This window comes from Papaver somniferum, chromosome 6 (assembly GCF_003573695.1).
Source record: "Papaver somniferum cultivar HN1 chromosome 6, ASM357369v1, whole genome shotgun sequence".
NCBI lineage: Eukaryota > Viridiplantae > Streptophyta > Magnoliopsida > Ranunculales > Papaveraceae > Papaver > Papaver somniferum.
Window position 1 is genome coordinate 84,656,517 of NC_039363.1, and position 14,088 is coordinate 84,670,604.

General features: G+C 37.3%; 1 protein-coding gene across 1 annotated transcript; it reads left to right on the forward strand.

The window, feature by feature from the left end:
* Nucleotides 1–8,439: 8,439 nt before the first annotated feature.
* On the forward strand, nt 8,440–13,268 carry LOC113285822 (subtilisin-like protease SBT5.4). The gene is made up of 11 exons (XM_026534572.1): nt 8,440–9,379; nt 9,518–9,627; nt 9,730–9,827; nt 9,930–10,097; nt 10,276–10,384; nt 10,895–11,432; nt 11,539–11,636; nt 11,737–11,982; nt 12,081–12,195; nt 12,292–12,502; nt 12,626–13,268. The coding sequence occupies exons 1-11, from the start codon at nt 9,272–9,274 to the stop codon at nt 13,168–13,170; spliced, it is 2,346 nt and encodes a 781-aa protein (XP_026390357.1). The 5' UTR covers nt 8,440–9,271; the 3' UTR covers nt 13,171–13,268.
* The last annotated feature ends 820 nt before the right edge of the window (nt 13,269–14,088 follow it).

Sequence of the window (14,088 nt, forward strand, 5' to 3'; positions counted from 1 at the left end):
GAGCCCAATTACTATCCACATGCGCACCGGTCATACGAGCAAGAAGACTATAGCACTAGTTCCTCGTCTTTGGAGGATGCAATGAAACTATTGAAAAGTAGTCCTTTTTATGATCCTTCTGATAATTCATCTTTACTAGAGTCAACACGTAAATTAGCTGAGTCGACACGTAAGTTAGCAGAAATGAATAACTTAGTTTTTGAAGAAAGAGAACTTTCTATAGAGGAATCTCTCAAGCTGATGGCTGAGACGAATGAAAGACTTTCTCGAAATAATCTTACTTTCCAATACAGTGTTTCCAATAATACCCTTAAAAATGAGGATAGTTATTTTCATAATCAAGATGACGAGGTTAGAATTGGTAACACTACTTGTTTTGATGAGGTTCGATCATTTTCATGTTATTATAATGATGATTATGATGAGGATAGTATCGATGAAGAACATGAAATATGTAGGCATAGTGATCAGGAATTTGTTACTCCAACTAAGCTTTACGATGATAATATTATTTCTAGTTCAAATACAAATAATTTTTATAATTATTCACCTATTCAAAAGGATGAGGATTTGACTAGAGATACCCCCGTTTTAGATGATGTAGTATTTCCTGTCTACGAAGCCGATGATAGTTTTGAGGAACGAGTTTATTCTGAGAATATTATTTTAGAGTCTAGAAATTTAGAAACATTAGACTTAGAAAAATAAAATGAACTCGTAGAAATGAGTGAGGATGAACCCGACTTAGAAGAATCAATTGACCATTTTCGGGAATCCGATGACCTAGAAATTAGGGAAGTTTTTACTAGTCTTTCTAGAGACACAGAAAACTCTAAGTTTGGGGGTGATTATCATTCTCCGTGTGCTTTAACTCTTAAAAAGTTCCCTCGTGTAGGACTTGACATTTGTGCCTCAACCATCTTACAAGATTATCTTAGTATACTTTTTCCTGAACCTAATGATGTCCAAAAAGAAGTTCAGTCGTTAGAAACCCATCCTCTGGTTGATGTGGTTTGCCCAGGCTATGATACCCAGATTTACTTTGTTTTCCCACCAAATAGTTTTCTTCCAAATGTGGGAACGTTTATATTTCAAATATGTCGAATATTAAGTTGTGAGACTAAACCTAAATTCTTTAGGAAATTAGAATCGACACATTTGCTTAAGAGTGACCACTACTCTCATTGTGGTCAATTTTGTAAGTCAAATCTTATTGGCTTAGAGGATCCTCATTTATTTAGGTTATTATTGTGCGCTTCTAAGATCATATTTGAGTTTTTCCAGACTCTAGGACCTAATGATTCGGATCCCACCTATGAAGAAACACAACCAATGAAAATATTTTATTTAGACCCTTTCTTAGAACCTGAACCTGAACCACAATTAGATATAAATATCTTAATCAGGAAACTAGATAAGGGCATGCTATCCTTGTTCACTTTCTTGGGTTATTGTAGTTTCCTTTGGTCAGCTCTTTTTGGTTTTGAAGACCCACAGTTATTTCAGCTGTTACTTTTTGATTCTATGAGGTGACTAATTTCTTCCGATGTCTGGCTGAAGACTTTAAACTTAGCACTTCTTGGGAGGTAACCCAATCTCATGCGACACGGTAATATCTTTCCTTAACTCTTTTGCTTCAAATGATAACAGTTTCTCCTTGTTCATATGCTTTTAATTTTATCTTTAGAATATTGAGGACAATGTTAGATTTAAGTTTGGGGGTATGGGAGAAACTTTTTACTTGCACTTTTGAAACTTCTAGCGTCACATGGTATCCGGTTTGCTAAGTTTACATACTATTTCTCACTGAAAAGATAGAAATTGGAATGCTAGAGATAACAACTTATTGAGACATTAGAGAAAAAGACATTGAGATCCTTGAAATTCAGGAGAGAACTTGTTCCTTTTAGAGGGTAACCGTGATGGACATAACCATCCATGATGGAAAGGCGAGTAGGTCAGGAGGAAATGCCAGAAAGACAAAGCAACCTCACAATGTAGTCTTAGTTACTGGATTATTACGACTCTCTCTCAGTAGAAACTTATCATCATCAACAAGCGGAGCGACATCAAAATCTATGAAGAAAGTTGAAGACGTTTTAGGTTTAGAAGCAACAATAGAAAAGAATAATTCAAAAATCAAAGTTGAAGTTATAAGAGCAAATGATATAAGTTGTTAGAATCCATAATACCAAGACATCACAAGTTGCGAAGATCCAAGTTTTGAAAGTCCTTCTCTCATGGTCATGTAAATTGTTGTCTTGTAATTTTTGTTTCCAAAAAAAAAAAAAAATGAAATGAGAAAAATGAAAAATAAAAAAAAATCATCGTTACGTTTTGTTCAATAAGGCCCAAGGGAAGTAGAAATTTATAAGTCAAGGAAGAAATCGAAGAGAAGAGTTAATTGTCAAGGTTCTATGAGGTTCGATAGTTTATCGTCAACAGTTGAAGATCGAAGAAGACGTTGTTTCTACTGAGCACTATGAGAGAGTCGAAGAAAGATACATTTGGTTGCTTTGTTAGTCTGCTTTCAATCTGGCACAAGATCTTTTCAGCACTGGTTTAAATCATCACACGTAATTAGTCCAGCTGTGTAGCGGACGCATCTTACAATGTTTATCTAGCTGTGTAGCGGATATCTCTTTATCTAGCAGTGGTGCGGATGTGTCTCCCCTTTTCTTCAGTCAGCTTTAGAGTTGATACCTTTAATTTCTCTGGCATTCTAGTTACTTGGAGATAGGTTGAGAATATGTATGTCCTCATAGCTCTTTGGATACTTGTGACCAATTAGGAGTAAAGGTTTTGTGGGTACACCTCTGGTAAACCCTCCGGAGACAACACTCCGCCGCTAGGGCCACCTAGCGGTTTAACGGCCTGCTGCACGTGCTAAGTATAGCCTTTTTATCTTTTCAAAAAAAATTTAGCTCGAGGACTAGCAAATAATAAGTTTGGGGGTATTTGATAGACACATTTTTGTGTTTAATTTGATCTCAATACTATATATTGTTGGCACTCGAGTTTGTACTAATTTTGGTGTTTTATGTGTTTGTAGGCACCTTTGGAAAATAAACATTTTTTGGAAAATTCGGCTCGAAAAGTTGGTAAAAGCCCCGGAGGACACGTGTTATTCGGACTCTCACCGTTGGATAAGGGGCACCTCAATTACTAAGGGGCACCCCAGGTCACCCCAAAAGGCATCTTCTATTCGCACTCCAGCAACGGATAAGGGGCGACCACTGGATAAGGGGTGTCCTTCTTCTAAAATTCAAATTTCATTTTTGGCTGGAAAATTTCCTTCTTCACTGGCAGATTTTTGATCGAAGTTTTGAACGTGTTCTAGGGAGATTCAATGGCTGATTTTTGGTAGGAAGTTGTGATATGGCCTAGCAAACACGTTGTGGGCTTTTGGTTCGATCAGAATTAGCTAGAATCGGCTAGGCAATCCACGAGTTGCAAACAGGGAAAACACGTACATGGAGAAGATATCCACGGGTTCTGGAAGAATTTGTACGTGTTCTGATGATGTGTAATGACTTGAACGACTTGTTGGAGCGTGACAAAGATAAACAGGGATAGTTTTCACGTAATTGACAGCTGCAGATACGTGATCGAGATAAAAAAAAGAAAGAAAAATATATCGTTTACTGCCGAGTAATGGGAGAATATTTGGAGTGATTGAGCAATATTTTATGAGGCTGTTGGGTATAAAAAGGATTCTCGAGAGTCATAGAAGGGGGATGGAGAGTTAGGGGTGAGAACAGAATATAGAAATTAGAGTTGCAGAGAGTTGCTGCTGCTGCCATTAGAGAAGAACACGAAGAACAATAGACTGCAAGTAGCAGTCATTTTCTAGTGTCTTAAAACCGTTTTGTTTTCTTCCAGAAAAAGACTGTTGCTTCTGCGACTGTTTTGTGCTATAATTTTGTAACAGCTTCTTTGCAACATTTGTAACACCCGTAGACCATTGCAAATCTCTGTTTTATCTTATTTCTCCAATAAAAACACCATTTGAGCTATGAGTTATCTTTTCGAGTGTGTTTTCACCATGTGGAGCTAGAACCCTTCACTGGGACGACGGAGGAAGCTGTATTTCATCCTTGGGGTAATTTAATAAATTCCTTATTTAATTTTTGCTTAAATTTTAAATGATTTATGATTTCTATTCATCATTTGTTATCTTGTTAGATAGTGTATGCTTAGTCTTAGATGCTGTAGATACACTATGCTTGTAATTTACAATTGATGTTTTACGAAATCTACTTTTGCAAAGAATAGAGTTATTGTTTCTTTTGCTTTGAGCTATAAATGTCTAGGATTAATTTATGAACCCCATGAACATGAAAACCAATGGAATCCCGAGTCCCGGTCTCTCTTCATCCTATGACAAATTTTGTATATATATTTTTCCTTATTTTCTTTATTAAATCTTAAAACAAATTCTCAAAAAATCTGAGTGAACGAATCATCTTACTACAACATCATAAAAAACCACATCATCGGCCGGTCGTGTCGTGGCTAATCTCACGCCCAATTTTATATTTTATCATATTTTTATTCTTTTCCCTGATCTCATGAAAATCCCTTCATTTGAGCAAATCTCCTTCGTCTCAAGGAAACTCCCCAGTCTCATGGTGTTTCCTCGTATCAAAGAAATAATAATAAATTAGGAAAGATGTCGGGGGACCGGGATCACTAGCCGGCCAACCATGCGCTAGCCGTGGCCGGTCCCACACCTCATGACTCTTTATTATTTTATTATTATTTCCCTCATCCCATGAAAATTCCTTGAATTCATGAAATTTCCCATGAAAAAATGTAAAATTAGGAAAACTCGTGGGACCGGGACCTAGCTGCCGGTCATGCCCTAGCCGGTCCCACACACCTCTTATTTTATTATTATTATTTTTTATGTTTCCTTCATCTCATGGAAACTCCCTGATTTCAACAAATTCCTTGGTTTCAACAAACCTCTTGATTTTTGATATTTCTCTAAAATCATGAAAAATATTATAAAATTGGGAAAAGTGCCTTGGGATGGGCTCTTTGGCCGGCCGACCATGCTTTGGCCATGTCTCCCTGTTTTATTATTATTATTTCCTTAATCTCATGGAAATTCCTTAACTATATGAAATTCCTCAGTTTCATGATATTTCCCTCACATCAGGGAAAATACATAAAATTGGGAAAGGTGATGCGGGATCGAGCTTGCTAGCTGGTAATGCCCTAGCCGTGGCCAGTCCCACACCTTGTAATTCCCTATTTTATTAATTATTTTTTCATTATCTCATGAAGATTCCTCAGTTTCAGCAAAACCCTGAATCCTTCATATTTTCTCAAAATGTTGCTCAAACGCGCATCAGAAAATATCGAAACTTTCAGAACTGAGACACGGATATTATGGTGACACGGGCATGTATCCTTGACCGACCAAGGATGGCCCTGAGGCTTGCAAAGAGACGGTCCCACGTGTTTTAACAATTTTGACCTAATTTGCTCAATTTCTCATATTGAGTCCAAACTCTTCCCAAACAACTTGGAGTTTGCTCAAACGACCATCAGCTGGTCCCATGATCACCAAGGGCCGGTCTCATGCCCCATTGGTCGGTCCCTCATCTCTCCATAATTATGTTTTACTACCTAACGCTCAAACAAGCATTATTTTAATAAATGATTAAACCAGCATTTAATCATCCTTTCACCAACTGGTCTTCAGAGACTTTGGTATTTTGTTCACTAGAGCATCTGGGAGCTACACGGTCGATTCATCATCCCATGTAGCCGTTCCCTCCTTCATATCATGAACGTTTTTCAATAAATCATCAATTAATCATCAATTCAACAATTGATCAAAATTAGGGTTTCAAATACAGAGCTCTGCAAAAAACATAATTCTGAGCAGATTCAAACATTAATAATTTTACGTTGATCCCGTGATCAACATTTTAATAATTATGCTCGGCTCAGATGCCAGCATCTTAAATCAACATTTGCTCAGACGAGCAACATTTGTTCAAATGAGCAACATCTGCTCACACCAAAGAATATTGGTTCAATTATTAATATTCAACAATTCATCAAATGAGCAACATTCGCTCAAATGGAAAATATTTTTTCACGTTGAAGAATGTTGGTTCAACTATCAACATTCAATAATTCATCAGATGAGCAATATTTGCTCAGACTAAGGAATATTGGTTCAACTATCAATATTCAACGATTCAGCAGCACAGTTTGCTTAGGTTATCAACATTTATTCGACAATGATATTTTCTGTCTCAGCAGACATGTTCGATTCATGAGTCTCGGAACATTTGCAAATTATGTTCAACTCAGCAATACAAGGACTCACAGTCCCATAAAATCATCAACTGACTAACTAAATACACGTCTGTCTTGCAGACTCCACATTCATGAGATATCAATCGTGTCACATGGGGGGATATTAACTAGGATTTTGGTCTGGAGGTCTACGGCACGTGTGTTCATACACACGAATGTGAGCAAGTCGTGCAATCAGTTGTAGGAGTTAGCAAAGTAGTGGGTGGAAAGTTAACCAAATCTCCGCACGATGAGCAACTGGTTTCACGATTTTCCACTTCCCCACTCTTTGACTCCAGCAACTTTCATACTTCATGGGATCATGGTGTTTTCAATTCAGCAATATAAAAGGCCTCTGAATCATGATGGAAACATACAAGAATTTCTTGACAAGTTCATACAGACAATCTTTCATCTAGACGAACTCATCGTCTGAGCAATCACTCTCAACTGAGTAAATTCAATCATTCATAAATTTATTACGCAGCATACACAACACACCTACAATCTCGATCATCATTGATCTCACACATTTCTCAGCTTCCCTCTTACAGATCAACCCATCCTCTCTTGTGACCGAATTGACTCTGGAACGACCATTTTCCTGGTTTATGCCGGAGTCCTACAGATTGATATCTCGAACTTAAAACACTCCCTTCTTGCAGTGGATTTGTGTGAGGTTGATCTTTTGCTCGGTTCAAGGAGTCTCTGCACGGTCATCTCCTCAATTCCGTAAAAAACAGCAAATCGTTTTTCCCCATCTACACTGTGAATATTGATTGCTTTGTTTCTAAGCTATCAAATCCTGATTTGAAGACTATATAAGAAAAAACTCTAGTAGCTGGAAAACCTAATCCCCATACTTATGTATGATACTAGTTGCGACTAGAGTCGATTCTCCTTTAACCTAGGTTTTTCCTAAAACCATTATAGGTAACGACTTAAAGAATTCATTGGGATTCTGAAGCCAGACCCAACTATTTTCTCTGTAGGTATGTGTTCTGATATTACTTGTTCTATCGTATTGAGTATTATATTCTCTAAGATTTGCTCGAGATTTATCTCCGATAGGAAATATATAAAAAGTAATTACAAAGCTCTTCGTCTCTCATTCTTTGTGATTATAGTTAAGTTATTGTGAGGTGATTGATATTTCTAGGCTGTTCTTCGAGAATATAAGACCAGATTATCAATTGGTTCCTGTTCACCTTGATTTATCAAAAGACAAAACGAAACTTCATAGGTACTTCTGTGGGAGACAGATTTATTTATCAGAATAGACTTATCTGTGGGAGACAGATTTGTTTCTAAGTCTTCGACTTTGGGTCGTACCAACTCTTAGTTGTGGGTGAGATCATCTAAGGGAATCAAGTGCGTAGTGTCCTGCTGGGATTCAGAGACGTAAGGAGCGCAGCTGTACCTTAATCGGTGTGAGACTTGGTTAGGTCTCAACAACATTCCAGTCCAAAGTTAACTTGTAGTAGGCTAGTGTCTGTAGCGTCTTAATACAGTGTGGTGTTTAAAACTGGACTAGGTCCCGGGGTTTATCTGCATATGCGGTTTCCTCGTAAACAAATTTTTTGGTGTTCGTGTTATTTCTTCTCCGCATTTATTTGTTTATATATCACAAGTTGTGTGTAGTTCAATCAATTGGTAAATCCAACATTTGGTTGTTGATAAAAATTTATTGACACTTGAGCATTGGTCTTTGGTACTGTTCAAGTATTTCTCATACTAATCAGTTCATAGATTTCATCTTGTTGATTTGATGATTAATTTGAGAAAGAGGATATCTTTGCTTGATTGAGTCTGACTGTCTTGTTGATCCTCTTGAAATTATATTGGAGTTAGTCCATACAGATTGCCGAACGAAATATTGGGTGTGGTTGTTAGACCCCCTCTTTTTCAAGTTATATTAACCCAATTGTATTAAACTACCGAGAAATATGTTTTTAAGAAAAAGAAAAAAAATTCTAAATTAAACTCCTGAATTAAAAAAATTAAATTCTAAGTCAACAAATGAATACCCTTAAACCCATTCGAGGAACAATGATATTTTCGATCTACCAAACTAATTGAGATGAGAGAAAGAGAGACTGCAAGTTTCTGGTTTATATTGCTTTATTCAAGTTGAAAAAAATTACATGTTCATCAAGTTTCAATCGATCAGTATGAGAGGGAGATAGCATAGGGAGGGGAAGAAAGGGAGAGAAGCTGAAACAAAAATGTAGCAACTAAGAATTTTCATTTATATAATAGGGTTATACTCATTTGTGTTACAACGATTGAGATTGGGCGGTTTCAGTGTGATCGATCGGCTCCGGAATGTCATCCACTCACCTTTAAGAACCGTGGATTGATTAGTTTTAGGATTTTTACCTTTGTGTACTATCAGATTTTCGTTTTGGGTTCAGTTTGGTTTATTCGGAATCAGTTACTGTTCTACGTGGCGAGTGGGATCGATTCTATGTACTATGTAGCACTATACCCACATAGCTAGGATCGGCTCCAGAGCTTCTGAACCGAGCGAAACATTACTTTTACCATTAATTATTTTATTTCCCGGTGAATTTCACCCACATTTACATTTTCAAGAGAAAAAATAGTTTTCTAACCATTTTCCGTCAACCGAAGTACCAAGTAACAGCTGTCCGTAATACAGAACAATCCCGTTCCTCTTCTTCTTCTAAAAAGTACCACTGCTTTCCGTTTAAAAGATAGAAACTGAATGCTTAAATTATTGCTTTTCTCAGTAACATAAAACAAAATCTTAAACTCAACCATTTTTTAATACACACATCACATCCTTCGAATTCTATAAAAAAGTCGAATTGTCTTCTGTTTCAAATGTCTTCCATTACTATAAAGTTTCCATTACTATAAAGTTCCCAAACACACACTCTCTAGATTCATTACAAAATCAAGAGAAATATAGAGATAGAGATTGGAAGAAATGAGGGGTTTTGGAGGTCCATTGTCGTCACTTGTTTTAATCATTCTCTTCGCTTTGTTACAAAAATCCGCATTTGCTGTTAAGCCTATTAGTAGGCCTGGTAAAAAGGTTAGTCCTATTTCTTGTACTTTCTTTTGATTTAAAAGTACTACAGAACTTTCTTATGGAGATATTTTAGCGACAATGATACTCAACATTTTTACTGGGTTTTCTGGCTTTGTTCTTTTTATTGATGTCTTTACACAGTCTTATATTGTGTACATGGGTGCACACTCACATGGAGCAGAAGCTACATCAGCAGATCTGGATAAAGCAACTGATGCTCATTTTCAGTTACTGAGTACTGTTGTAGGAAGGTGAAGAATATAGATCCTTTTTCTCATCAAATTGGTTCTCTGTTTTTAATTTGTTCGATTTGTTATAAGCGTTCTAATGAGTTTTTTACTTGCAAATTACAGTAATGAAAAGGCTAGAGAATCAATGTTTTATTCGTACAGACGTTATATAAATGGTTTTGCTGCAGTCCTGGATCAGCATGAAGCAGATGAAATTTCAAGTAAGAAACTTCCCTGCAACTTGTTTAGCTTTCAAGCTCCTTCGTTTCCCCCAATGTTAAAATTTTGATCTTCTAATATCTCGCTTCTTTACTTAAATGTAGAATACCCAAGTGTTTTCTCTGTTTTCGAAAACGAAGGAAGGCAGCTGCACACCACCCACTCATGGAACTTTCTTGGACTAGAATCTGAAAGTGGTGATGTTTCGCCTCTCTCGGCATGGAATATAGGGAGGTATGGGGAAGATACAATCATCGCTAACCTTGACACTGGTAAGTTCATTGTGTATACAGTTCTTTGGTGTGCTTATTTGTGAGAGTACAAGCAGATGTAATCAATGAATTCGTGCACCTATTTGTATATGCATTATTGAACTTGTATATTTTTTCTCCTTTTAGCTGCAATTATTATCAAACTTGACAGTTTTTTGCTACTTCGAATGTGTAATAGGAGTGTGGCCTGAATCAAAGAGCTTTAGTGATGAAGGAATGGGACCAATTCCGTCCAGATGGAAAGGAACTTGTCAGAATAACTCCAAAGATGGAGTTCCTTGCAACAAGTACTTAATTTAATCATTCACTCTTCTTCTGCTTAACTTAATTTTTTTAAACATCAATTGGTTCTAGAATAAGCCCTCCACTTGAACATTTTTCAGATTAGATCTGGTTTACACAATTTCCGCATCCCATTCCGTGACTATGCTTATTTCTAACGTTAACTACATAAATGATCCGGCTCTTGCTTTGACATTCTAATCATGACTCGAAACATATCGATGTATATAATAGTTTTTGTTGCATTTGTGAACATTGTTTAATCTGTACGAGATCTCATTCTCAACGGTGTGTGTATTATAATGCTTGAAAGGCAGATGAAAAATTGCTCTGGAATCTTATTTCTTAAAATCACCAACATTGATACTATTATTCTTAAATTCAAAATTTAAATATTATCTTACATAAAAGACTGGATCTGCCTTAGCTACATTGATTATAGCATGTGGCCTAGGTATACAGGCATAGCCATTTAGATTGAGATTAACCATTAAATGGCTGTTTGACTTTTCTAGGAAGTTGATTGGAGCAAGATACTTCATCAATGGGTATGCAGCAGGAGTAGATTCCTACGAAATCCCGACAAATTTATCAGCACGTGATTACGATGGACATGGCACTCATACACTATCTACGGCTGGTGGTAACTTTGTATCAGGTGCTAATGTGTTTGGTTTTGGGAAGGGTACAGCCAAAGGCGGAGCCCCAAAATCTCGTGTTGCTGCTTACAAAGTCTGTTGGAAACCTATAAACGACAGTGGATGCTATGATGCTGATATTATTGCTGCATTTGAAGCTGCAATTCATGATGGTGTTGATATTATATCTGCATCTATTGGTGGACCGCCTGCTGATTACTTCAGTGACGGCATTGCCATTGGTTCATTCCATGCCGTGAAGCATGGTATCACTGTCGTCACATCAGCCGGTAATAATGGAGCCGTGGAAGGGGGAGTCTCTAATACCGCTCCCTGGTTAATAACAGTTGGTGCTAACACCATTGACAGGGAGTTCCCTGTTGAAATTGGACTTGGCAACAGGAAGCATCTCAAGGTATGTTGAACTCATTTTCCCAAGTGCTAAGGTCAGCTTCTTCAAGTTATTCAGATTTCATTCATATTTGGTTTCTAACTTTTGCTTAATTTATTTGTTGTTACAGGGTCAGAGTTTGTATCCAAAAGCGCTTCCAATTAAGAAATTTTATCCTTTGATAAACGGGACATCTGCAAAAGCAGCAAACTCGACAAATGAAGACGCGTAAGGCTACAAAACTAGTAACTTATTATTCACTGTTAAACTGATACTTATGCTATGTGAACTATTTTGAGATCAATCTTAAATTTATGGATGCATGCAGTCGGTTGTGTTTTGCTGGGTCCCTTGATCCTGCCAAGGTTAAGGGTAAGATATTGGCATGCATTCGAGGCATAAGTGGTCGAGTCGAGAAAGGTATTGTGGCACTCCAAGCTGGTGCCGCAGGGATGATTCTAGCCAATGACGAGGCGAATGGACGTGAAACTGTAGCCGATCCTCATGTTCTTCTCTCTGCACACATCACCTACATTGATGGTCTGGCCTTGTTCTCTTACATCGGTTCAACCAAGTAATTTAACTATCTTCCTAACTTAATGAATTCATTCGCTGTTATGCTTACAAGAAAAATTTATTGAATATAACCATTTTGATTATGTGACATATCAGGTCACCGGGTGCTATTATGACACGAGCAAGAACTCAGTATGGTGTTAATCCAGTTCCCGTGGTGGCAGCTTTTTCATCTAGAGGGCCCAATGTTGTTACTCCTGAGATCCTTAAGGTTGGTTCGTGACTCTCACTAGTAGTATTATGTTTTAACTTTTTTCATTGCTGTGATACTAATCAATCAATCTTTCTTTTACTTTGTGGGGGTTAGCCTGACGTCACCGCACCAGGAGTGGATATTATAGCAGCATTCACTCAAGCAATAGGCCCGGCAGGTGAAACAGATGACCGTCGAGTTTTGTTCAATACCGAGTCTGGAACTTCAATGTCTTGCCCTCATATTGCTGGTGTCGCTGCCCTTATCAAAACAGTTCACCCCGACTGGAGTCCATCTGCCATCAAATCAGCAATTATGACTACCGGTGAGATACGGGTTTCACATATTAATTGAATCTCGTATAACATATGAATCCTTTTCCTTTTATTGGCTTTTCATATCAGATGGTGTACTAATATGCTCAAAATTTGTTTGCACTTTTGTACAGCAAGGACCCAAGATAGCCAGAAGGTTGCAATGCGCAATTCGTCAAACCTCCAGGCAACACCATTCAATTATGGGTCAGGACAAGTGAGACCCAACGCTGTTCTGGACCCTGGTTTGGTCTACGACGTAACTACCAATGACTACTTGAACTTCCTCTGCGGACTTGGCTACGATGAATCCCAGCTCAAGCCTTTCACCCCAGACATGCCTTATAAATGCCCCGAGTCGTACACACTAACAGACTTCAACTACCCTTCTATCACCGTACCGGATCTCCAAGGTTCAATTACTGTAACTAGAACCGTTAAGAATGTTGGTTCTCCTGGTACTTACAAAGCTCAGATACATGCACCTCAATGGATAAGGGTATCCGTTGAGCCAAAAACATTGACATTCGAGAAGATCGGTGAGGAAAAGATGTTTAAGGTGACTCTCAAAGCTGTGTATTCTTCGGAACAATACACATTTGGGAGGCTAACATGGACTGACGGTGTGCATTTTGTGCGGAGTACTATAGTAGTGAGAGGAGCTCCTGGGCCGCTATAAGATTTTTACTGAAACACCTATTTTTTAACTTAATATTTAGTGATTTTTTCTAATTACAGTTAGCAGTATTACTTGACGGAAATGGAAATTCAATGTCAATTGATTTTTATCTTTTTTTAAGCAGTTGATGCTTCTTACAACTTCATTTCCTATATATTTTCGCTGTTGCTTCCATTCCTTCTGGTGCGTATCTATTATTATCTAATGAACTCATAATTGGGGGATACTAAAAGTAATCGGGTGTTTCAAATTACTATCCCCATCCAATAGTGTCTGCTATGGGGTGTTTTTGGAGTAGAAATACTAAAATACCCTTTGGGTTAATTAAAAACATATTCAAAAGACTATGATACACTCCCCTCAAAATAAAAACTTAAAACTAAAAATCAAAAACCAAAATCATATCCCCATTCTTATCTTCTTTTGTTCCGGCACACTTAGCGCGTTTGGGTATAAATCTGCTTCTCCAGAAGTCGAAGTTAAAAGCAGAAGTCAGAAGCAAAACTATTTTGCTTCATAAAAAGTTAACTTTTCGACTTCTAGAAGTCGTTTTAAAATTTGATAGCTAAACTGACTTCTGACTTTCGACTTTTAGAAGTCGAAAAGCTACTTCTGATGTGCAATCCAAACAGGCTATTAGGGTTTTGAAGAAATAAAAAATTTCAACGTTCACGAATTCGTCGTCGATTCAAAAATATCTTTATTGATTACCCGAATATATATACATGCCTCCACAAAATAAATCCAATCTCAATCCGCAATCAAAATCAAAATCAGTAGCTCAAAAAAAAAACAAGAAAGGATTAATCGGATTGCTCTTGAAGAAGAAGAAGAAAAAAAAGATTGGGACCATCAAACTCTCCAAAAAATGGCTTCTGATAGTGATCCTGAACTGTTTCACAAGTGATATAATCGATC